This window comes from Phascolarctos cinereus, unplaced genomic scaffold, assembly GCF_003287225.1.
Source record: "Phascolarctos cinereus isolate Bilbo 61053 unplaced genomic scaffold, phaCin_HiC Scaffold_5;HRSCAF=322, whole genome shotgun sequence".
In the NCBI taxonomy this organism is placed as follows: domain Eukaryota; kingdom Metazoa; phylum Chordata; class Mammalia; order Diprotodontia; family Phascolarctidae; genus Phascolarctos; species Phascolarctos cinereus.
The window spans coordinates 154839495-154866372 of NW_027555958.1; the positions used below are offsets into that span (position 1 = coordinate 154839495).

General features: G+C 39.7%; 2 protein-coding genes across 2 annotated transcripts in view; one reads left to right on the forward strand and one right to left on the reverse strand.

Annotated features, from left to right (window-relative positions):
• The window catches only part of RTN4IP1 (reticulon 4 interacting protein 1), a 54275-nt gene extending 51685 nt beyond the window's left edge, over nucleotides 1-2590 (forward strand). The window contains 1 exon segment of the mRNA XM_020976950.2: nucleotides 2453-2590. Coding sequence (XP_020832609.1) covers nucleotides 2453-2560 — 108 coding nt within the window. The 3' untranslated portion in view covers nucleotides 2561-2590.
• Nucleotides 2591-5604: 3014 nt separating this feature from the next.
• CRYBG1 (crystallin beta-gamma domain containing 1) overlaps nucleotides 5605-26878 on the reverse strand; it is a 274835-nt gene continuing 253561 nt past the window's right edge. Inside the window, 5 exon segments of the mRNA XM_020976947.2 lie at nucleotides 5605-7318; nucleotides 17294-17456; nucleotides 19957-20115; nucleotides 20597-20720; nucleotides 22531-22670. Of these exon segments, the coding sequence (XP_020832606.2) occupies nucleotides 7230-7318; nucleotides 17294-17456; nucleotides 19957-20115; nucleotides 20597-20720; nucleotides 22531-22670 (675 nt within the window). The 3' untranslated portion in view covers nucleotides 5605-7229.

Genomic DNA, 26878 nt, shown 5'->3' on the forward strand with positions numbered 1-26878 from the left:
CTTTAGTGTCCCACATGCACTCCAACATTTGTCATTTCCCCTTTCTGTTATATTAGCCAATCTGATAGGTGTGCTGTGGTACCTCAGAGTTGTTTTATTTTGTATTTCTCTAATAGTGGTTTAGAGCATTTTCATATGACTATAGATAGCTTTGATTTCTTCGTCTGAAAACTGCTTGTTCATATCTTTTGACCATTTATCAATTGGGGAATGACTTGTATTCTTACAAATTTGACTCAGTTCTCGATATTTTGAAAAATGAGGCCTTTATCAGAGAAGCTTGCTATGAAAATTTTTTCAGTCATGATAACTAACTGTATATTTCCTTCCATCCTATTATTTTTTCCTGTTTATCATACTTTTTCTCTCTCCTTTCCCCCTGTCCCTCCTCAAAAGTATTTTGCTTCTGACCACTGCTTCCCTCAGTCTACCTTCCCTTCTATCAGCACTATCATCCCCTTCTCTTATCTTCTTCTCCTCCTATTTCCCTTTAGAATAAGATACATGTCCATAATCAACTGAGTGTGTATATTGGCTTCTTTGAGCCAGTTCTGCCACCCCTCATCCTCATATTCCCCTCCACTGTAAAAGCTCATTTGCACGTCTTTTATGTGTGATACTTTATGCCATTCTACCTCTCCCTTCCCCCTTCTCCCAGTGCATCCTTTTTCACCCCTTAATTTTATTTTTAGTTATTTAATCATAGTCAGTTTATGCCCATGCCCTCTATCTACTATTCTGTATACTATGTACTCTCTACTCCTCCTAACTGCCCTATTAATGATAAAGTTCTGAGGAGTTACAAGTATCATCTTCCCTTGGAGGAATGCAAATGGTTTAACTTTATTGAATCTTATATGATTTCTCTTTCCTGTTTACCTATTTATGTTTCTCTTGAGTCTAGTATTTGAAAGTCAGTTTTCTGTTCAGCCCTGGTCTTTTCATCAGTAATGTTTGAAAGTCCTCAGCTTCATTAAACATCCATTTCTTTCCCATGAAGGATCATACTCACTGTTGTTGGGTAGGTGATTCTTGATTGTAATCCTAGCTCCTTTGTTCTTCAGATTAGCATGTTCCAAGCCCTGAGTGCTTTTAATGTGGAAGCTGCTGAATCTTGTGTGAGCCTGTGAGTCCACAATATTTGAATTGGGTTTTCTTCTGTCTGCTTACAATATTTTTTCCTTGACCTGGGAGCTCTGGAATTTGGCTATAATATTCCTGGGGGGTTTTCGTTTTGAGATCTCTTCCAAGAGATGAGCTGTGGGTTCTTTCCATTTCTATTTTACCCTCTGGTTCTAGAATATCAGAGCAGTTTTCCTTGATAATTTCTTGAAAGATGATGTCTAGGAATACTTTTTGATCATGGCTTTCAGGCAGTCCAGTAATTCTTAAATTATTCCTTCTTGATCTAGTTTCCAGGTCAGTTGTTTTTCCAATGAGATAGTTCATATTTTCTTCCATTTTTTCATTCTTTTGATTTTTGTTGTTTCTCCATGTCTCATGGAAACATTCACTTCCAGTTGTCCAATTCTAACTTTTAAGGAATTATTTTCTTCAGTGAACTTTTGTACTTCTTTTTAAAACCATTTGGTCAGTTCTACTTTTGAAGGAGGTCTTTTCTTTATTGAATTTTTTTACATCTTTTTCCATGTGGCCAAATCTGCTTTTTAAGGAGTTGTCTTCAGTGGATTTTTGTGCCTCTTTTCTCATTTGACCTATTCTGTTTTTAAAGATGTTATTGTCTTTAGTATTTTTATGTGCCTTCTTTACCAAGCTTTTGACTTTTTTTCATGATTTTCTTGCATTACTCTTATTTTTTCCCCTAATTTTTCCTCTACCTCTCTTATTTGATTTTTAAAATCCTTTTTGAGCTCTTCTAGGAATTCTTTTTGAGCCTGAGATCAATCCACATTTTTCTTTGAGGCTTTGGATGTAGCTCTTCTGACCTTATTGTTTTCTTCTGAATTTGTGTTTTAGTCTATCCTGTTACCAAAGTCACTTTCTGTGGTCAGGTCTTTTTTTGTTAATTGCTCATTTTCCCAGCCTATTTCTTGACTTTTAACTTTCTGTTAAAGTTGGGCTCTGCTCCTGGTGGAGGAGGCACTGTCCCAAACTTCAGGTTTTTCATGTTGCTGTTTACAGAGCTAGTTTTAGGGATCTGTAAACTTTTGATTCTTCTGAGGTGACATGATCTAAGGAGTGATGTGGTCACTGTTCTCCTGGCCTGTGCTGTGGTCTGTGAGTGACTACAAGCACTTTTTTCTGCCCTGGAATTGTGAACAGGGTCCCCTGTCCCCTGAGGCCACCCACTGTAGTGTGCTAGTACTCCTCACCTTGGGACTGCACCTTAGAACTGTATATGGGCTTTGAAGATGTACCTGTTTCTACCTTTAGATTCACATTATTATTAACATTAACCAATTAACATTGTCTTTTTACTCATGTTTTACAGATCCGACCAGTTATTGAAGAAACCTTCCCTTTTTCTCAAGTTCCCCAAGCCTTCCTGAAGACAGAAGGTGGACATGCACGAGGAAAGACCGTGGTTAACGTAGTTTAAGAAAAAGAAAATACACTGGCTGTGGATCAACAGGTCTCACCCTTGTTGTTTGGTTCTGGTGTGTGCCCCCGTTTCCTTCCTGACTCTCCACATTTATCAGAGGTTTAATGAGCATGAGTTTTGATAGTTTTCAGGAGAGGAGGGGAAATGTCTTTACGTTTCCCTGAGTCTCCAGCCACAAGTCTTATTTAAGTGTTCCTGACTTAGAATTATCCACTGCCCATGTGAAGTGCTGCCAGAATGAAACTGAACCAGAGCTGATTGCAGCTGCTTCTTGCATCATGTTCTTTTTGAAAATCCTAATTCATTAGGTAATAGGAGTGCTCCAGGGAGAGGTAGGACTTCTGCCTGCCCTGAGACAGCCTCCAGGAGGCTCTTAAAGGAGCCCTCGACTGCAGAAACCAGTGCTGAAGGCCTCTAGCACTGCCCCTTGCTCTTTGGAGTCTGGAGGCAGGCAGCTGAGGGAAGGCCTGACAGCCCAGGGCTGTCAGAAGGTGGGCAGGCATGGAATTGTGGGAGGAGCACTGGGTGTGGACCTCCAGAGTCCTGCTTCTGCCACTCACTCATTCTGACCTGGGCCAAGTTTTTCCTCCTCTAAGCCCGTTCCTCTTCTGTAGGGACAGGGGTGGACCTGTGGCTTCATTGGCATAGGGAGCTCCAGGATGAGGAAACTCCCTCTGTCAGTGCAGGTAGCACCTTTCCTGTAACTTGTACAGCCTTAGAAAATTGTCTAGAGCACTGAGAGGTTAAGTGATTTGTTCAGATTCACACACCAATATTGGTCAGACTGAGCTTGAATTCAGGGCTTTCTGGCTGTCAGGCCATTCCTCTACACCATGCTTCGTTATCTGTAAGAAATAATCTTATGTGAGCTACCAACTTCATAGGATTATGAGGATCAGATGAGAATCCATTTTGCAAACTGTAAAAACCAGACAGCTTTAAGTTGTTTTGAGGACTTTTTTGCAATATATGTTTTAATTTTTTTCCCCAAAGCCCCAAGCTTCTTCCTCCATGCAACAAAAATCCCTGTTTTTAACAGAAATAGTCTTCCATAGATGCTATATGGCCCATGAATTATAGAATATGACAATTTTCAGAGAATCTAAATTGTGAGTCATACAGAGGGAGGTACATAGTGGGCATAAAAACATAAAAAGGCTACAGTATATTACCAAGAACAATTTGTGTCCCAGAAGTGGTATAAAAGATGGATGTAGAACTGGAAAATGGCTGGTCATGTAACCAAGAGCGAGGAATGAAATGAACGGGCCAGGTTTGGCACCCATTTAATGTCCAAAGACCTAGAGGGTAGGCCCCTGGCACATGTTGAGTGGACCTCTGCAGAGTGTTTATGGGACAATGAATGGGGAACAAAGATGAGAAGGCATGCATGGATTGTAACCTGGCACCATGGGTGCCCACGTTGACAACTCATAATTCCTCCAACTATCTGGACTTCCTCATGCTTTCAGCCATGTTAGCTGTGCCTTTTAGATCCTAGCACTGATCAGTAGCCCATCTTCCCAGTCAACTTAGATTTCTCTTTTTGCACGTTCTCTTTTGCATCAGAACAGAAAGATCCTTTTACTTGGGCCCCGTTCTGTCTGAGTGCTCATCTGTACCAGTTTGACCAATGCCGTTACTCTAAATATAGAACCGTCACTTCTCAATTCAAGGTGTTTAGACTCTCCCTCACTGTGAATTGGATTTCTCCAGCCTGACCTACCATTGGTCTGGCGAAGCTGAAAAATCCTTTTTTTGTTGATTTCCTCTCTGTGTTCTCTGCGCCTCCCCACACACACCCACACTCAGGCATCCATTTCCAAAACTGTGTTTCCTGTGACTCATTCTTCATTCACTTCTCCAGCTTATTTTTCCCCCTCTGCCTTCCCACTCCCCACCCCCCAACACTCTCCCTTGCCTAGAAGCTCTGTTATGGTCAGCTCCCTAGCCCTGCCTGGTGAGCCCCTCCTGCCCCCATCATAGGAGGTTTCTCCATCTTGCTTTAACCTTTTTTCAGCTGCTTCACCTCTGTTTATGCTGGAGTCACTGGCTTTTTGGAAGAGGGCTTTCCACAGCTTTCATTGTTTGTCTGGCTTTGTCCACCCTGCTTTGCCCTTTTCGTGTTCATTTGCAGACTCTTTCCTCCTGTGGTGCCTTTTAGCTTCCACCCAGAACCATCACAGCTGCTTGTCCCTTGAACACATAAAGGTGGATGGTGATAAGAAAGCTGCCTGGTCCTTTTTCCTAGAGTGGCTGGAGGTAAGAGTGTCATCATCCCTTGGTAGCTTTCTCTAGAGCAGTTTTTTAATCTTTGTTGTGTCATGGACCTCCTCAGTCTAGGGAAGCCTCTGGACCCTCTCAGAATAACATGTTTTAAGTAAGTAAAATACATAGGATCACAAGGGCAACCAATCATATTGAAATAGTTATCAGACTTTTTTTTTTAAATCCATAGACATCAATTTAAGGAGCCCTGCTCTAGAGATGAGCCTCTTAACAAAAGAGCAGCACAAATGAGCACATTATTGAGAGCCAGATTCTGCAGTTGCAGCTGCCTGGCTTCATCTCTCTTCCCCCAGGAGAACAAAATGATCACTTTCACTCAGTGCTGTAGCAGCAGCCAAATCCACAGTCCACTTAAGTGTTCTCAGGAGCTAGACATGGTATTGAAATAGGATGGTGGCAGGAGATTCATTTGCTGTTAACAGACTGCTAACAGTTTCCAGTTGGTCCACACACACAGCATTATTTCACTCTTACCATCATCCTGTTTCATTGTTGCATTCCCATTTCTAATCCACCAACCGACTTTTTTTTTTTGGCTTTAGAGTGTTGTGTTGTGCCGTGGCTAACAAACGGTAATGTGTTAGGCTCTACTGAGTCAGGTTAACATGAAAGGAGTATATTCATGAAATAAATTTAACACGAGGCAGCAGAAACAAGGGTTAGACTTAGAAGGCCTGACCACACCAGTGTTCATAATAAAAAGAAAGCTTAAAACCTGAAGGAAATGTTGATGAAGGAGAGACAGACATATATTTCACCTCTATCATGACAGACTGTTTATTTTGAAGCTCAGAGACAAAAACTTCAATACTCAGTTTTTATCACACTCAAGAGAGACAGAATCAGATTAAGAGATTTGCTTCCGTAGAGACAAGAACAAAAGCACCAGTGTTCTGTAAAGTGAGCACCAGTTGGGGTGAGGAAGGAAAATGTTAGAGAAGAGCCCACTGCGGTCATCACAACTATCACACTGCATTAATAAAAAGCACCCTGATGCCCCAGTATTTTAAGCAGTTTTTATTCACTTCACCTTTCATATATGAAGTTACCTGCTATCATACAGATTTTAGGATCTGGTTAATGTTTGCAGGAAGGGAGGTAACTACAATTTGACCAACTTATCTGAAAGCCAGTTAATTGTTGCATGTGCTCAACTGCCTCACTTTGGGCACCCAACCCCAAAGATGCCTTGACAGAGGGGTGTCTGCTCACCCAAGTACTAGGTCTATCTATCCATTTCTCTGGAGCTAGGGAGATAATGAGGGTGCAGGGCCCAATGCACTTTCACAAAAGAAGCAAGTACAATCAGCTAACAGGACTGGAAATGGAGCCCACTCTCCTGGAAGCTTTTGAGTTTAAGAGAAGGATCACATTATTACACAAAGATGAGTAAACAAATGAAAACATTTCTAAGCTTATAAGAAAAGGCCGTGTTACTGTGCTGCATGGAACCATCCCTCTTCCCAAAAAAAGCTTTTGGGCAACGTTCACTCAGAACCGTTTAGGGCCACACACCATTATAGTGATAGGTATAACGGCCAAGGAACATTTACTGGGCCAGTGGCACAGCTGTGCTAAGACTAGCTAGTACCCCAGGGGTACTGCCATTTTAAAAGGCTGCCTAAAGGAAAAACATTTTGACTGGACTTAAATGGCTTCTTACATCATGAATATACATGACTTAAGGCTTTGTGTTCTACCCTGGCTTTGGTTGAAAGTCCCTAGAAGCGCCTGGTGTGGCATAATTAAGGAATAACAACCCCAAAATCTTGGGGACCACAATCATGGTCCTAATAAATTATTTACATTTCTTTTCAACAATTCAGCAAACATCATGAAGCAGCCTTCTGTATGCCAGGCACAGAACTAGACCTTTTCAGCTGGTGAATGATCTATCCTTTATATTGCAAATTTCAGCTTCCACTGTTCCCCACCTTGGTACAGTTCAACTTCTTTTATGAGTCCACAATGTTTTGGTTGGTTAATATGTTTACATTCTTTTCTGTCAAGACATTTTAGGGAATAATTTGAAACAGATTCAATATTAACAACTCTCCAATAACAAAACACCTGCTAATAAGGCACTTTTGTTAAGCATTTCCTTAAATATATATATATATATATATGTATATATATATATATATACACACACACCCCCATACATATATATATGGAAAGGGACAGAATCAGAATTGACAAAACTCAGTGACAAGCTGTAGTATAAGTGCAAACTTTGTCCTGAAAAGATGGAATGAATTTCTCAGGCACGATGTGCTTCAATGCTGAATGCTGGTTTTTTAGAATTCAAATTGAATGTTCCATGTATTTAAGTTTCTATCTGTAGCTCCGGAATATCTTTTGCCTTCTTTGTCCAGCATTACAAGATCAAGGCCTCCCAAACCTGTGTCAGCTTCTCTTGGTTGGCAGTGTTGAGAATGACGTGTTTTTGGTCATATTGTGCACCCCCTGAAAGAAAAAGCAAAAATGAAGTGTCACTTGCATTTTGTAGATATTTATAGTATGGGTGCTCCTTAAGTTTTTACTTAACTGAGAATATGAACCAAGAGGCAAAAGACCTCATAGAAAGAAGCTTGAGATTTGCCTCTGTTGTGGCAGAGGACTGACTGCTTTGTTTTTAATTATATGACTCCCAATTGTACATCTGCTGTCACCAGTAACATCACATAGGGGGTTCCCCACCTCCTCGAAGATCTTCAGGTGGAAGCTGGATGTCCACTTGTCAGGTATGGTAGAGTGGGATTCCTTCCATATGAGTTGGAATAAATGGTTGCCTGGGGTCCCTTCTAACTCTCCTTTTCTGTAATTCTGTGGGTTGTCTTTCATAGATTTCAGTATTTTTCCAACAGGGGGTCACAATAACTTAATTTTTCTGTTATTGGTGGGGTAGGGGAGGGGAAGAGCTATCCTGTGCAGCTCCATGATATTAGAAAGGTGACGTGAAGAGAATCACAGTCTCAGTTGGAAAGGAGCTCAGGCCATCCAAGCCAGTCAGGCCAACTACTACACGAAGCAGGCCCTTCTCTGCATCTCCAACAAGTGGTCATCCGACTTGCTTTTAAAGATCAAAGCTAAGAAACTCATCATCTGCCAAGGTAGTCCATTTCACCTTTGATAGCTCTAACTGTTAAATTCTTCCTCATGTTGAATCTAAACTTGCCTCTGCCATTTCCTCCCAATTCTGCCCTTTGGGACCAGAGAGAGTGAGCTGACTCCCTTGTCCATGTGTCACTCCTTCAAATACTTGACGGCTATCTTATTCCCCCATGAATCTGCTCCAGATTGAACAATCCCAGTTCCTGCCAACAATATTGACATAACTTGGATTGCAGTTCCTCCGTCATCCTCCCCTGTAATATGGAACCCAGAATTGAATACAAGATTCCAGGGGTGCTCTGACACCCATTGTTCTCAACACCATTCTGCAGATCACACTGACTTGTTCTAGCTCCTTCTCACTTTCACAATCTACTAAAATCCTTAGGTTTTCTTCTCATAAAAAAAAAATCCATCTTGCACAATTAATTTTTTGGACCAAAGTATAGGACTTAGCATTGATTCCTAATTAAATTTCATCTTAATAGATTTGGCCCACCCTTCTAATGATACCTTTTCTGGGCCATAATTCTTTCATCTAACACATTAGCTTTGCTGTCCCTTTTTAGTTTCCTGACATCTGTAAATCTAAAAAGATAAGCATGCCACCTGTGCCTTCTGTCATACATACAGAATGTTGATTAGAACTGAACCAAGGGCATTATGGATAGTGCCCTTATGGACAAGATTTTGACAAGAGCAGCTCTTTGGTTTTCAGAGTGCTTTTTTCACAACAAGCCTATGTGGCCGGCACTATGAAAATTACTACCACTTGAGGGAAGACCAAAACAGTTTTCTGTAGGTAAAGTAACTTGCCCAGAGGCACAAGGAGTGGCAACTCTAACCCAGAGCTTCTGCTTTAGACGCCAGTGCTGCCTCTCCACGGATGCAAGAAGGAAGCACTTTTGACATCCAAGAAGGAAAATGGCCATATTTGTTAAAAGTGGATGATGGGGTGGAGTTAGGGAGAAGGAAAACTGAGGAACCACTGGTCCAATAAAACCAAAAGCAGGACAGTTTTTTTATGCTCTCATTAACATTAAATCCATCAGTCTGTAGTCCCCACTACAGGGAATTCCTAGGCTTTGGTAAATAAATATTCACATCATTAAGCCTTCTGTATGTAAATTTATGGCCAAGCCACAATTAGGACTGCAAACAAAACGTTCCTAAGAAAAAAGATTTTCTAGGAGAGGCTTACCTAAAATGTTCTACCTTCTTGAGGTGCTCTTTAAATGTAAAGTATAAAGAAAGGGCTCGTTTGGTGTCCTGTTGGCTTAGAATAAAAATTCTTTTTCAGGGAACATAGACCTCACCACAGAATCAACAAGCCTTGTAAGGGCAGGGACAGTATGCTATTCACCTTTTTAGTCTCTGCAAAATCTAGCACTGTGCTTTGGCTATATAGATGCCTCAGTAAAGATTTTCTGAATAAAGGCTTTGGTGTTATGGTACTAGAGTTCTTGTTCCGTCTGATTTAATCCAACACAGTCATTGAAGTACCCACTACAAGGGATGGTTCTAGGAACATAAAGACAAAAATGAAAAACAATCTCTGCAAGACTTTTTACGCCACTGGAGACGGCCAATGTTGTAAACAGAAAATTAAATATAAGATAAAAGGAGAAAGCATGTCAAGAATGGGGATCAGGATCTGATGAAATACAAGAATTGTGAGAGGCAAGTATGAGTAGAGTGCATCCCAAGCGTGTCAGAGAAGTTGATGTAGACACAAGACAGAATGCGGGTTTGGGAGAACAGCAAGATAATTGGTTTTAGAGTGTTTGCAGGGTGCATGAGGTCTGGAAAGGTAGGTGAGAGCCAGATTGCAAGGTTTGCATTTTATCCTAGACTTGATCACTGAGCAGGGCAGTGATATGGCCAGATCTGTGTCTTAGGAAGATTATTTGAACAGCTCTGCAGAAAACATTAGAAAGGAGAAAGGTTGGAAGCAGGGAGACCAAAAGGAAGCTGCTACAATAGTCCAGGTAGAAGATGAAAAATTCAAGCATACATGAAGGGCATCTGACTTCTATATACATGGACACTGAAATGGGCAAAAGAAGCAGGCTTGAGGAAATTTTCATCCTAAAGTTGGGAAGAGTAAGTATTGTCCAACTATTTTTTTAAAGTGTTCATAGAACATTGAATAACAAAACAATTGTCCTGCAACTGCTGTAGATTGAGAGAAGAGGAAAAGAATATTCTTCCAACACTTGTATCTTGTTAAATTACACATATATGCAAATACATACACACATAGTCAACCCTCAGTTTTCATGGTAGTAACATTCCTATAAAACAGCACAAAAGTAAAAAATACAAATGCTCATACATTGAACCTATGGGAAACGAGGTTAGAGTCCTGCAACCCCCAAAAACTAATCTTTTGCTAGACATTACTGAAGATACACTTTTCTGTATATAATTATCAGAAAACATTAATTCTGATAATATGCACTTTCCTTAACACAGGAAACATGATTTCCTAATCGTGAAATGACTGATAAAATGTCCTACACAAAATAAAGTTGGTAACATACAAAAATTTTTTCTTGCTAATAATTCCCTAGAATTCTATGACCTTTTGTGCTAACATTTAAAAAAAACTGATTTTAGGCAATATTTATTTTGTATAACACATGAAGTCTAGAGTACCATAAATACTGTACAGCAAATAAAATTCTTTAAAATATTTTAAAATATGAATCCTATCTTCCACTGTCAGTGGCGTGGGGGCCTTAAACTATCTATCATCGCTGTTGCAGACCTCTGAAAACCAAGGGAGAGGTTGCTGGAACTTTAGTAGCTGCTGTTGGAAGACTAGGAGACTGGTAAGGTCTTAACTTCACCCTAGAGTTCAAAGGACTTGCCCTATGCTTTGGGGGCATAATTGCAACACAAAATTTGAGTTTTCAAGGCAAACAATGAAAATATGCAACAGGGAGCTCTTTATAACTGAACAAGACCAATGAAGCACCCATTAGGATACCAGCCCTCCATAAACACACACATCTTGCTCTCATTTTTTCTCTATTGCCCATAGCCTCGGATGTTTGTGATGGCCAACACAAAAGTGAAAATGAGGTTATTGATAAAATCACACAAAGGCCTAAAGTCAAGAAAGTTAAACATGCTAATGTTGATGATTGACTAGTGTATTATACCCTAGCATTGTGAAGGATATATAATATAAAAGTTTATATAACATATTGCTCATGGGAAGCTTGCAATTAAAAAAAAAATCCCAAAAGCAAAATGGTATATTGGAATGATTTGGTGAGCTTTTTTTTACAGGTACAGGTTGGATCTTACAAGTCACGATTTCCTCTTTTCTTATTACCATAGGATGTTAATATGCTTTTGTTTTTGTGTATATACATGATGGTGACTTTTTCAGATTTTGCAGAATGGAATAACATTTATTAATAATTATTATATAGAAATATATATAAATAATTAGCAAACAGCTCTTTAAGGTTTGCAAAGTACTTTACAAATATTCTCTCTCTTATCCTCACAATATTGCCCTGGGAAGTAGGGGCTTTTAATTATCCCCATTTTTATTTTATTTTTTAAATTTTTAGGCAGTTGGAGTGAAGTGACTTGCTTAGGGTCACACAGCTATTACACAGCTAGTAAGTGTCAAGTGTTTGGTCTGAGGCTGGATTTGAACTCAGGTCCTCCTGACTTCAGGGCCGGTGCTCTATCCACTGAGCCCCCTATTTATCCCCATTTCTACAGATGAGGAAACTGGGACAGAGGTGAAATGACTTGCCCAGGATCACGCAGCTAGTGTCTGAGGTCACATTTGAATTCAGGTCTTCCCAGCTCCAGTTTACCATGTGACCTAGATGTTTGAATGGAGTAATCCATCATAGAATTATGAGGCCTTTAAAGGTCATTTAGTCTATTCCCTTGCTTTAAGACAGAAATTCACGTAAATTATCTTTGAGTGATGGATGTATATCCCTTTTTATAAAAAGCATGCAGAAGAATCAACATTAGAGTGGAATTTAAGATGGTCTTTCGATGCTGTTTTCTATGGATCATTTCAGAATGGTAAAAAACACTGGATTACTGTCTCCTGAAGATAAATTAAATACATTTGTGTCATTGAACCTTGCATTCATCTTATTAAGTAATTAAGCAGAAGTTACAATAGGTGAAAAATCCAACCTCTCATTTAACAGCACCACAGTTCTGCCCCAAGCTGTCTGTGTGACCTCAGGCACATCCCAAGCTTTCTGGGTTTCAGGTTCCTCATCTATAAATGATGACATTCCTTCTAGTGGTCTCTCAAGACCATCCCATCATTGGATTCTAGGACAGGAAGTTCTATTTGTCCTTTCTTGGCACATGGATTTACACAGCATCATTCTGTTATGTCCACAAGGTGGCAGTGTTCTCATACACTTGAATATGAACTTGAAGTTAGGAAAAATCCCAGTCTTGACAAGGACCGGTCTAAACACCGCCTAGTTTAGGATTATGTCAAACTTGCTGATTCCAGTGATAAAAACAACAATAACAGTAGTAATAACAATACCTAGCATTTTTTATAGCGCTGTGAGGTTTACAAAGTGTGTGTGGGGGGGTGAGGCAGTTGGGGTTAAGTGACTTGCCCAGAGTCACACAGCTAGTAAGTGTTATGTGTCCGAGGCTGAATTTGAACTCAGGTCCTCCTGAATCCAGAGCCAGTGCTCTATCCACTGCGCCACCTAGCCCCTACAAAGGGTTTTACATGTCATCTCTGATCCTCACAATCCTGTGAGGTTAATGCTATTATCCCTATTTTATACACAAAGAAACTGAAGGCTAAACGAAATCATTTGCCCAGGGGTCACACAGCTATTATATGTCTGAGGCTAGATTCAAATTTGTGTCTTTCTGACTCCCAAGTCCAAAATTCAATCCTCCATTATCCCATTTGAAAAATTGAAAATCTGACTTACTAAGCTTCTCCTTGGCCTGATCTACCTGAGCTAACTATCCTCATTTCTCTAACCCCTAACTAAAGATGTACCCTCCAAGACTCTTTTCTCAGTCCTCTTCCCTTTTGACCTCATCATCATGGGTTTAATTATCTCTATTAGATGACCCACAGATCCATATATCCAGTTCTAGACTCTTCTGATCTCCAGCCATGCATCTATGATTACTTGCTGGACATTTCAAACCAGATGTCTTGTAGGCATCTATAAAGCAACGTGTCCAAGAGAAAACTCAGAAGTTCCCTCCTAAACTCCCCTCTTCCAAATTTCTTGATTTCTCTTAATGGTACCACAATCCGTCTAGCCGACCAAACAGACTCATAACCTCAATGTCATCCTTGAAGCTTCACTCTTTCTTCCACATCATTAGTTGCCTCATCTTGTCATTTATGACTTCACATTTCTCATTGCTGTCCCATTGGCTACCACACTACTTCATGCCTTTACCACCTGGATTATTCTAATAGCCTACTAATTGGTCTGCTTCAAGTATTAGCCCACTCCAATCCTTCCTCTACACAGCTGCTAAAATGATTTTCCTAAAGCATATGTCTCACCACATCACTTCCCTATTCAAGAAACTCCAATTGCTTTCAGTTGCTTTTAGGATCAAATAGAAATTAGCTCTTGAAAAACTGGCTGCAACCTGCCTTAGACATTACTCCCCTTCGTCCCCTTTGTGTTGTAGTCAAAATGGCCTTCTATCTGTTCCTCATCCGTGATATCTGATCCCCTCTTTCCATCCCTTTGCACAGGCTGTCTTCATACTGTGCACCCTTCTTCTCACCTCTGCCTTCTTATAATCTTTTGCTTCCTTCAAAACAGTTCAAAGGCCATCTTCCACATGGAGCCTTTCCTGAACTTCCTAGTGGCGAACATTTCCTTCCTCTCCCAACTATCTTGGATTTTTGCATGCTTATGTGTGTGTGTGTGTGTGTGTGTGTGTGTGTGTGTGTGTGTGTATATACATATATATATACACACACACACATTACATATATATATATATGTATGTATGTATGTAAGCTCTTTGAGGTCAGGAATGGTTTCTTTTTGGGTTTTGTATCACCAGTGCCTAGCACATCAGCTGGCACAGAGCAGGTACTTAACAGTTGTTCGTCTGTTGACTGCTTAATAAATACCTGTTGATTGATTTGCAAATGGAGGCTCATAGTCCTTCAGTGATTTACTCGGGGTCAATTAGGTATCCAGCACCAGAGCTAGAATTTATACCCAGTCTCCTTACTACTAATATATTATGGAACCCAAATTCACCGCAGTCATTTAGTGTAAAAAGAGAAGAATCCACCATGCATTCTCTCAGTACTGTGCTCCTTTTTTACGTATCTCATCTGATGCTCCCAACATGATTTTAGTTGAGCCCACAAATATATATATACAGCACATTTGTTTTATCCTAAATATATTACCTCTTAAATGCTATTCTTTTTGTCTTTCACCGTATTTGCAACAAATTAAGGTCTTTTTGAATTCAAATCCTTTAAACAACTAATAAATGGCATCAGATAGAGATCAGTCGATAAGCCCATACTACATGTCAGGCATTGGAATACAAAACCAAATCTAAACATTCCTGACCTTGAGGAGCTTGTATTCTATCAAGGACACTATTATGTACACACAGAAGTCTATATTAAGTAAATATCAAGTAATTTTGTTTAGTAGGAGAGAGGAAAAGGGAACAAGCTACATGTCAAGCGGTAGAAGCAAAACAGTCCTGCCTGCAAGAAACTTACATTCTATCAGAGACAATGTGTACACACAGCCGCCTATACAAAGAAACATAAGGTAATTTTGGCTAGGAGGGGAGAAGATAGGGAGAGAAGGGAATAAGCATTTGTTAAGTGCCTACTGTGTGTTGGGCACCGTGATAAGCACTTTATCAATATCTTAGCTGACAAAGGATAATTCTCCATGCTTTTGCTAAAGTCTGAGGAATATGTTAGAAATGTGTTGTCCTAAGATTTTAAGTAAATAAAAAAAAGTTTTGTCCTTTAAAAAGGCATGTTTTTAAAAAAAAGGAATTCTACTTTGATGATAGATTTTTTTAAACTAAAATCCATATTTATTCTGTTAAGAACCTAAGCCTATTCCATAGCACTCATCTAAAAATAATAAAAATAAGGGGCACTGGTGAAGTTAGGCTTTGTATTATCAAGGCTTCATTAAATTTACAAAACATACTCTAGCCTGTTTGTTTAGTGTGAAATAGAAAAGTGCCCATTAATAATTTAAACTCAAATTACCCTAAATTGCATGAATAAAAGACCCCACCATAAAGGAGTATTCTGTCCATCTCATTGACTGAGATCAATTTATTTTCCATACATATGCTATATTAATCTTTTTTCTTTTTGAAGAGGACCATAAAGAATTGAATTGCCCAAGGATAATGACATCTTTCATATGTCGTTTGCTAGTCTTTTAAACATTTCTGTCTATACTGTCTCTTTAACTTGCCCTGAAATATTACTGATTTCCCCCACAAGATTAATTTGGTCTGTAAGATGAAATGCTGAGATGAACATATCTGTTTTATTTCCATTTCTTTTAATGGAAAAAAAAATGACACAGCTGCATGGTATATCTTAAACAAAAGAAATTTTAAAAATGAGAGGAGGGACAGAGTAACATTTGTATGAAGGAGCCAAGACTGCCTGCCTTTGCCTTGTTGCATGTACTTATGATGGGTATGCTAATTTTAAAATAATAAGACAAGCAAGAGAAATCATAATAAGACTTAAAATCAGAAATCAAGTGTGATAACGACCTTGAAATCTTTTAAGAAATTAAACCATAATCGAGAAAAATGTGTATACATTCAGTGCAGATTGGCTGTCCATTATCCAATCATGTTAAATACAGGTACCCTATGCTTTCCTTCTGGCCCAGCTCCTCTATGAAGCCTTCTGTGGCCTTCAACTGGAAATGATTCTCCTCCATCTGATGGTATACCAATTATTCTTCTTTTATGCTCTTGTCATATTCTAGTTTGTAATCTCTTCATGTACTATATTTAGTAAGGTATAGTGGAAAAGCGCTAGATTTGAGGTTAGAGGACCAGGATTGAAATCCCAGCTCTAGACTTAGTTCTGTACAAATCACTCCATCCCTCTGGCCCTCGATTTCCTCGCTTGTAAAATGGGATGGTCCAATGAGATAACCTCTAAGACCTCTTCCAGCTTGAAATTTATGATCAAGCTATCATTCTTTCCCCAGATGAAATGTTAAGATCCTTAAAGGCAGAGGGTACCTTATTTTACATCTACCTCCTCCACCAGTATTTGGTACAGTACACTGCACATAGTAAAAACTTTAAAAATATTTGTTGAATGAAAAAGAAGATGTAAAAGAATAGATTGTAGAAGGATTGAGTACCTGTTTTAAGGCAGCTAGGTGGTACAGTGGATACAGCATTGGGTCTGGAGTTAGGAAGATTCATTTTCCTGAGTTCAAATCTGGCCTCAGACACTTAGCTGTGTGACCCTGGGCAAGTCACTTCACCCTGTTTGTCTCAATTTCCTCATCTGTAAAATGGACTGGAGAAGGAATGGCAAACCACTCCACTATCTTTGCCAAGAAAACCCCCAGTGGGGTCACGAAAAGTCAGACACAACTAAAAACAACTGAACACCACCACCACCTATTAAAAAAAATACTTTTCTCCTCCACATGCTTGAAAATAAAGAGCACACACAGAAGTAAATATAAGGTAATTTTAGCTGGTAGGGGAGAAGGAAAGGGTACAAGCATTTAGTAAATACCCACTGTGTGCTAGGTGGTAGAAACAAAATAGTCCTGCCCTCAGAGAGCTTACATTCTATAAGAGACAATGTATACACACAGTAGTCTATACAAAGTAAATAGAAGGTAAGTTTGGCTTGGGATTTAGAGTTAGGAAGACCTCTCTGAACCTCAGTTTCCTCATTTGTAAAATGATAATACTGGTGCTACTTATAGAACTACTGTGAGGAAAGTGCTTTGTAAACCTTAAAATACAAACCATAAAAATAGACCTGGGTTCAAATCCCACCTCAGATACTTATTAACTATTATGACCTTAGGCAAGTTACTTTACAATACTCTGGGCCTCAGTTTCCTGATCTGTAAAATGGGGGGTCGGGGGGGGTCAGGGAGAGAGAGAGAGGGGAGTTTGGACTTGTTGACCCCTAAGGTGGAAAAGTGAGATGATATTAGAAATCTGTGACTCCCCATCATAATGTCCTGCTGCCTATCATAGGCTTACTTAGGTTTTCTAACGCTAAGGAAAACGCATCATTAAAATTCAATGAAAGAAAAATAAAATCTTTACCTTTGATATCTAAAACTAAGTTTGGCTTCAACTTGCTATAGATTCGGCCATCGGACTTAATACTCCAGAACTGGCTGTCTTCATTCTGGTCCAGTGCCAGGCCCAGTTTGGAACCCGAGGTTACAAGACTTCCAACAATGGTCAAGCAGCAATCCTCTGCAATCTGTTCAAAGGAAAAATAAAACCCGCCATATCTTAGTTCTTAACAATCCAGGCACCTAGCTGGCGCAGTGGAAAGAGAGCTAGTCTTGGAATCAGGAAAATGAGTTCAAATCCTACCCCAGACACTTACTCCTAGCTGGGTGACCCTGGACAAGTCACTTAACCTGTGCCTGCCTCAGTTTCCTCATCTGTAAAATGGAGATAATAATAGCATCTACCTCCCAGGGTTGTTATGAGGACAGAATGAGATTTTTTTGGTAAAGCATTTGGAAAATGTTAAAAGCACTATGAAAATACTATCACTGTTATCATCACTCCTTAGCCTGTCATCCACTAGAAAGAGCTTGGTAGACCTCTTCACTTTATTAGTTATGGAGGGACAGAAAGAATCTTCAGATGAAACCTCCACCCTCTGCTAGTCAATTCACTCACCTTACCCAAGAGAATAAAATGTTAATGATTCTACCTTATATTAGTCTCTCTAATTTTAATAGTAGACTAGCTAATAAACTATTATGCCATTGAAAAAGTTTAAAATATGGTTATTAGTGTCTCTGCTCTTCTTCCAATAGAGCGTTCTAAGAGAAGCCCAGTAAAAAAAAAGGAAAACTACCTCTGCGGTGATACAAGACAATGATTTTATTGGACTATGTCTGCACCAAATGCATTATTCACAGATACTCCCAAAAGCTGTTATTCTAAACTCATTCTAATAAAAACTTTATGACAATGCCACATGCTCATTTTACAATGACACATATAATTCTGTAGCCTCTGTTTCCAGTGTGTATGCTTCCTCTACTGAAGTCCTACTCTCATACCCAACTCTGGTCCAGAGATGAGTCCAGGTTCTCAAGGGCCATTCTGAACCAATATAAACTTTACTAAGTTCTACAAAGCCTGAAATGCTCCATGTTATGGAACCAATGACAACCTGCACGCTTTCTGTCTGTTAAGGACCAACCCACCTATGTTCAGTAGGTCCTTCACCAGTAGGCCACCAGGTGATGAATTTTTCAAGCACAGCAACTCTTTAGGGCTTGGCCTCTCCTAAGCTATAGAAAAATCACACCTCTGGACTCAATGGTGGCAAACCTGCGGCCTCAAGGCCCTTTGACTGAGTCCAAACTTGAAGGTGGCACTTGAGGACCTAGAGGGCCACATGTGGCCTCAAGGCTGCAGGTTCCCCACCCCTGGTTTAAACCAAAATGCTTGAAAATGAAATACAAACACATTCTCTTCAATGAAGGCTGAAGTGAAGAATGGGTTTAATGATACAGTTATTCCTTTGCTGAAATATTCTCAGTCAACCTAAATATTATTGACTGAATTCAAGGCTGTTCTATATCTTTGCCAAAACGTTCTGGTCTGGAGCAATATTCCTGTGAAGCACACAGTTCCCTTGTCTAGCTTAAGATAATGTTGGCCTCCTTTTTGGCTCTAATCTCTTCGCTAATCCCTTTTCTCAGTGTGTCTCTTCTTTGCATGCCCAAGCAGTACCTTCTGTTTATAGAAAGGAAGGCTTTTTCCCTTCAAGCATAACAGCTGAAATTAAGGCATGACTCTCAGAGTCATTTTCAGAAGTCTGGGTATCTTTAGCTGATTCATGACTCTTGACATTTTCTTTCATTTAAGCTCAAACAGTCACTGTCTGAAACTGAAGCATTTACAATTTTAAATGACAAATGTGAATGAGCTTTCCTATTTTACAGTCTTGTTCAGATACTGCCTATAAATGGCTTTAGCCTTGGGGGTAGAGGTGGGAGTGGGGCAGCTAGGGAGTGCCCCAGTCCTGGGGTCAGAAAGACTCCTCTCCCTGAGTTCAAAACTGGCCTCAGATACATACTAACTGTGTGACCCTGAGAAAGTCACTTCACCCTATTTGCCTCAGTTTCCCCATCTGTAAAATGAGCTGGAGAAGGAAATGGCAAATCATTCCATTATCTTTGCCAAGAAAACCCCAAATGGGACCACAAAGAGTCAGACATGACTGAATAATAACAGAGATGGGGAGTAGGAGGTATTTCCCCTTCTCCCCCTCCAGGAGAAACAAGGTGAACATTTTTTATAACCCAGTGAGACCAAAAACCAGGAAGGGGATTTTGCTGAATTCCTTGCAGCACCTTTCAATAACTCGTAGCCTCAATAACTCATAACACTAACTGTTTGACCGTAAAAGCTGCAGTTGGGAAATAAAAATGCTGATCTGTATTTATTAGCTCCTTCTGTTCATCACTGATGACAGCACAAAGTAGGTTAAGAGGCTTGCGCAAATATGAACACCTCCTTTTTCTGCTGCCATGTAACAGAAAGGGGGAAAAAAACCACAATGAAAATGACGCAAATGTACAGAGCTGATACTATATGAAACTAGTTCAGGAAGTTAAAAGGGATCCTTCTTATATAATAAGCTGTTTCAGACAGAACGCCCTTTGGAGGGAGCAGAAGTATGTTAGAGGGAAATGGCAAGAGAGTCTCATTGTCCAGTTCCAAGGTCTCACCCTGCATTTGATGCACCCTTCTTGGTAAATCCATATCTGATCATCTGCTCCGACATTCTCCATCACTTGTATCCTGAGAAGCTTCAGATCCTCTAGGTTTCCATTGGTTGACATGAATAACCCTGTGGCTTTATTTCGAAGCCTGAAGTAGATCCGTTTCTGGGAAAACAGAAACCACCAACAATGAAGCATCATTGGGAATAGCACTGATTAGCCCCACAGCTTGCAGGAGCCTGATGGAGGTAGAGGGAGAAGTAGGGAGAATTAGGATGCCGCCATGTCTCAGAGAATCCTGGGTTCTTCCAATTAGGGAAATGAGATGCAATCCTGAAAAAAGTGCCATGGGGCAGGGAACATGCCTGCCTGTTAACAGGTGGAGCACTGGGAACAGTCCATGTTCTAAGGCTAGATGATCCATCAGTACTTTTAAGGAGTAGCCCTCAACTCAGCCAGGAAAGGAGACTAAAACGTAAAGTGACTCAAGCCAATTTCAAACTTATTAGCTGGGGATAACATTCTGAAGTCAAAGGAATGCCAGGAAAACATAGGAGTGGAGGGGAGAGTATACAATCACAGTTACATCACAGCCATGAGAACTGATCATAGAAAACACTAGAAAAAGAAAAAGGAAAAACCATACCTGAAAAAAAGGTCTAAGAGAACCTATCTGGCGGCAGCCACTGAATTCATACCAATTAGGTACGTCCGCGGGTGACAGCAAGATCTGCCGCCCCCTATAATTGCTGTATTCATAAGTGACCCATCTGAAAAAAAAAGTAAAGAGGTAACCTACAATCAGTGACAATGCTCATATCAAAAGAAACACAAATTACATTCATTGTTGGAATCTTAAAACTTTCTAGAATAATCTTTCCAAATTATAGATAACAAAAGACCAAAATCTTATCTCACTTCCTTGTCCTCTTAAATAGTCTAAAATGTCACCTTGAAAAGATTTATACTATAAGCAATAGACTAAAGGATACTTTTCTGTTTGTTTTTTTTTGGGGGGGGGAGTTGTTTTTGCTTTTTGGTGAGGCAATTGAGGTTAAGTGACTTGCCCAGGGTCACACAGCTAGGAAGTGTTTGAGACTGGATTTGAACTCAAGTCCTCCTGACTCCAAGGCCAGAGCTTTGTCCACTGCACCACCTAGCTGCCCCTAAAGGATACTTTTCTAAGGAAAAAACACATCATTTCCCTTACAAAAGGGGAAGTAGACAATAAAACTCATGTACTCTTTTAGTGAAATAGCCCATCTAGCCCTGTGAGCCATTCCCACTCTATATAGTCAGTGAAATATGAGAGCTCACAGAATCACTCACAATCAGAACCTTTTTGTTTAAAGTCATAGTCTCTACTTCAAACCCTGGAAGGAAGGCTGAAGCTTGTAGTGTGCCCAATGACACTCTTCTCAATCAAGGCACACTCCAGAAGGCAAACATGGACATCAGAAGGTTCCTCCTGTCCACTCCACCCTCCAATAACTTACATCGTTCTTCTAATTGTGAAACTATGGGTTGGGAATCCTAACATCATAATTCTGGTTTTCTCCTACCCAGGAAGATAGGGGTAGAAGAGAAGGTATACAAATAGTCCAATCACAGCTACAAAAGTTTTTGTATTTTGTAATATACAGAAATATGATACGTATAACATATATATATATATATATATATATATATATATATATACGGTATATTAGAAGTAATAATGCCTAAAGGCAACACTATATAATTTCTAATGCATTTTTTAAAAACATAAAATACTTTCATTATTTTTTCCACAGAGAAGTAGGAGTCACCTAAGTGCTAGATAGAGAGCTGGGGAGGAGGGGGAGGTTTGGAAGGGAAGGGTATACAAGTGGTTAAATCATAGCCAAGAAAGTTTCTATATTTTGTAAAAATGTGCACATGATGTAGTATATTACAGGTAATTTTGCTTAAATACCATATAATTTCTAGTGTATTTTTTAAAAAATTAAATATTTTCATTATTTTTTCCACTGCAAAGTAAGAGTCACCTAAAGGCTAGATGGACCTATCAGGCTCCTCCAGCAGAATCTAAGTTTCTTCAGGGCAAGAATCTCCTTTTGTCCTTATATCCCCAGTGTCTAGCAGAAGGACTTGGCTTTTATCTAAACTTTGCATTTCTTCCAACAACTAACACAGTAGAGTTAAGCTATGAATAATGAATGAATGGCTAGCTTTGAACAGAGTTATTAGTATATTAGACCTAAGGGGCACTTCCTAATTTAAGTATTCATTTTTAGTCACGAAAGGTAAGCAAAGCAACATTATGATTCATAAGACTCACCAATATACTTGGTTTGGTTTGGTTTGGTTTTTGGCAGCCCAGACCCATGATTTCATTGGTATGGGAAACTCATGATGACTGCAGATAAACCATAACATACACTTGATTTGGTGAGGTTTTTTTTAAACTCCATAAAACCGAATTCATGCAAGATGGACTTGTACATTGGCCAAGGTAACAGAAATTCCTAAGAGTACGCAGAGCGTACTCAATGTGACACTTTTTTGTAACTTAAAAAACAGAATAAATAATTAGCTTACATGCCACCAATAACCTGGACAGAGCGTATTTGAGTGTTAAATCCCAGGAACCGGAGGTTCACCACTTCTTCACTAAGTTCAATTTTTTTTCCTTTGAAGTCTTCTCTTTCAAAAAGAACTATCGTTGGTTCTGAAAATTCCTGTTTTTAAGAGGAAAGATAATACTTGGTTGTTAATTCTAGTATAATTATTAGAATTTATATGAAGGGTAGCTTGGATATGGATGTATTATGTCTAGTTATATAGGCACATATCTATACAAGAATTGATAAAAATACAAGATCTGTCAGATTCACCCAATTAGTAAATTCCTCTTTCTAAAGAACCTAAATAATTTGTCTCCAAACTGATTTTTTTAAATAACTCTACAGATAAAGAGTTTCCTGGGAGGGAAAATATATGGGCAACAGACTTTCTACTGAACAAAAAGGGAGACAATTACGCATGTAATTCTTTTGAAAATTGTCACAGAAAATCAGGGTGGGGGTGGGAATTGAGGTATAAAGAAATTTATAAAGCAATGTAACATCCACGCTAATGGAGCCTATGTCTAACTTGGCTATTTTTCACGATGGACCAAAAAAGTCTTGGCAGAGAATGCTAACTAGGGAAGACCTGTAGCTGGTCCTGTAATTGTTCCATGGCATGCTGTAATCAAAGTAATTTCTCCATGCAGAGAACAGACTAAAGTAACCTTCTAAATGCCTTTCTATACCTGTCCCCAAAAGTCAATTTTCAAAAGAAAAATTGCAGTGAGGAAAAAAAACAATTATCAAGTGCACACCTGCTTCAATTATTATCAGAGGAAAGAAAAACACCAGAGAAACACCAGAAGAAGGAAAACTTGCACAGCCAGTAGTATGAAAGCCCACAGACCCAAGAGAAACTTGCTCATTTTTATCTGAATTATAGAGAAACCCTTCTGATCCCACACCAACCTCTCATGATAAATACATCTGAGATCATAAACAATACATCAAAAAGCCACCTGAAGCTTGCAATGTTTTCTTCCCCCAGATTAAAGTTTCATGTCATGGGTGTGGAACCCAACTGCCCAATTTATGTGGACAGGCCCAAGCATGCAAAAAAAGCATTTCGTGGCTCAGCAAACAAAGAACATTAGGTAGTAGAAAAGGTCTGCATGGTCATCAGGAGCGTTAAGTCTGACAAGTGAGGGCCATGTAAAATACCACAGGGGGTCATCACTGCTACAGAGGCTCATAGAAATAACTCAACGACCCTGGATTTCTATAGTACTTTGGAGGCACTCCAAGCTAACTTTTTTAGAATCTCAGCTAAAATGGCATCCCAGTGAGAGCCCAACTCCCCTTAGCCATGCATCAAATTCTAATTAGGCCATTTAAAAGTCTCAGGCACCATTAGGCTGCAAGCTCTCAAATTCTGAAAAAACACAGGTTTCCTCCCGTGACTGCTCACAACAAAGGGACCCTGTGTGGTAGTCGGCAGGCGTGTGCACACACATGCCAGTGTCTGGCTAGGTGGAGGAAGGGAAATCTTTGTTTAAGAACATACTTGTGGGGAGCCACTTTGGGGCTGAGCACGGCTGAAGTCTAGCCATCTCTTTGTGTGAATTGATCATAATAACCGCTGACATGCCTGGAGTACACCACGCTTTACATTATCTCATCTGTGTCTCCTAACAGCCCGGAGACATAGATGCTACCGGTATTATTCTGCCGATTTTACAGAAGAGCAGTGACTTGCCCAAGTCTACATAACCACTGAGTGTTAGGACAGGCATTCCAACTTGACCTCAAGGTCCAACCCTCTTCCCATTCTACCACACTTGAGTCTCAGAAGATGTATGAGTGCTGGAGGAACCTCAGAGGCCATCTCTTTCAACATTTCCACTTTACAGGTGAAGAGACTGAGGCACAGGGAGTTAAAATTACATGCATATGACTACACATGTATAACCTATATCAAATTGCTTGCCTTCTCAATGAGGGGGAGGGCTAAGGAGGAAGAAAGGGAGAGAATCTGGAATTCAAAGTTTTAAAAACGAATGTTAGAAATTATTTTGACATGGAACTGGGGGAAAATAAACTATTAAATAAAAGCTAAAAAAAAAATTACATGCCCAGGGTCACATAGCTAGTAAGTGTTGGAGGTGGGATTTGAATTAAGGGCTTCCTGTCTATAAGGCCAGCCATTTCTCCACCAAACCTTCCTGAAGTTGCAAATACCATCTCAGAGCTGCTACTGAACCAGCCAGCCCAGGCCTTCACTCTGTGAGCCGAGCGACAGAAGGATTTGCCCCTTACATGTTTTGTTGAAGTTATCTCCAAATCTCAGAAAAGCCATCATTTACATATCAATCAACAATCATTTATTAAGAACTGTGCTAGGCACCAAGCACAGAGAGAGACAAAAAAAAAATGAGGCAGACCCTGTCTTCCAGAAGTTTTTAGGAGGGGACAGGTGATGCAGTGGATAGAGCGCCAGGCCTAGCATCAGGAAAACCTGGGTTCGAGTTCCACCTCATACATATACTCGCTGTATAAGCCCACTCTTAACCTCTATTTGCCTCAGTTTCATAATGTGCAAAATGGGGAGCAACAAACATGAATTTGGACAGACTTCGAGAGAAAGTGGAGGATAGAAGGGCCTGGTGCGCTGTGGTCCCTGGGGGTCGCAAAGAGTCACGACACCACTGAACAACAACAAAAATGGGGATAACGATAGCACCTCCCTCCCAAGCTGTTACAAGGATCAAATGAGATAATACTTGTAAAGTGCATAGCCTAGTGCCTGGCACGCAGTAAGCACTATCAGTGTTAGCTATCACCATCATCATCATCATTAATTACATTATGCCAGGGAAACAATATGTACATAACATCTATATATGCTCATATATATGTGTATATATATATATATACACATATATACACACACACACACACACATACATAAATTCCATGTAAGTTTGTATATGTATATATTAATACTTATATATTCATTAAGTCTATATATGTAAATATATAGACTTGTATATAAAGTCTTTTATATACAAAATAAGTATATGTCAAACGTACAAACAAAGTGCAAGGTAAATTGGGGTGCTGGCCAAGGGGTTGGGGGGGGGAATCAGGAAGAATTTGACAGGGAAGATCCAATACAGATAAGTTTTTCCACTTTATAAGAATCACGGCAACGAGTGAAAACTGTGATAGAAATAGAAAAAAATGCCTGGGCATAAAATAGTCAATAAGAAACCTCTCAGTGTGCCTAATGGAGGGCATGCCCCAGGCAGCCCTCTGTGGTGGTCACAAATGCTGCACTCAACACCCAGCAACAGAATAAAAAGAAGTCCACGTGTCATTTTAAAGGTTGAAGAAAATTAACATGACAAGTGCAGACGAACCAAGCCTTCTCAAGGGGGCCAGCCGCTAAAAACTTCCATGGAAAACAACAAGACTGCCAGACCCTGACAACGTAATTTATGGAGAGGAAAAACCTCAGCAAGTGGGAGCTTCTCAGGGAGGTTTTGATATAATGCACTGTGGGAGTCAGACCTCACGAGTATAGCGGAGGGGGGCTGTCCCATTTCAACTGTACAGAAATTTTACTGTCAAACATTTCTTGACATTGACTGCAGCATTAGCTAGGTACCAGAAATCTTCTTTATATAATGGATTTTCTTCCTAATGCTATTCATTCATTCATTATTTAATAACTGGGATTCAGCCAGTTTCCATAAGCTTGCCAACGTTTCCTATTCACGTTGGATGAAGGCCATCCCTAAATACCTTACACATCTATATGGCCCTTTGTGCTTTCTACAGTGTCTATACTGCATGCTTTCACATCCCAGCTCTAAATTTATGCTCTACCAAGCCTATCTATTAATTCATTTAGCTTTGTAATAACCTCATGAGATAAGTAGTACAAACAGCATTAAACTCCCATGGCTTCCTTCAAGATTCTGCTGAAATCCCACCTGAGAGGCTTTTCCAGGTCCTCCCCAGGGTTAGTCCCTTCACACTGTGATTGCCTTCCATTTTTACCTTGTGTATATCTTGTATGTACATAATTGTCTGCTTGTTGACTCTACTCTCGCCCTATGCCGACCCCACTGGAGTATGAATTCTTTGAGAGCTGAGAGTCCATACTTGCCTAAGTCATTACCTTACTTTGTAACTCCAACACTTAGCCCAGTATCTGGGCTAAGTATATATACTTATATATTATATATGTGTGTGTGTATGTATATATACATATACACATATATACATATATACGTGTATATATATATACATATGCATGTATATACATATATACGTATATACACATACACTTATTATAGTATATATAGTATACTAAG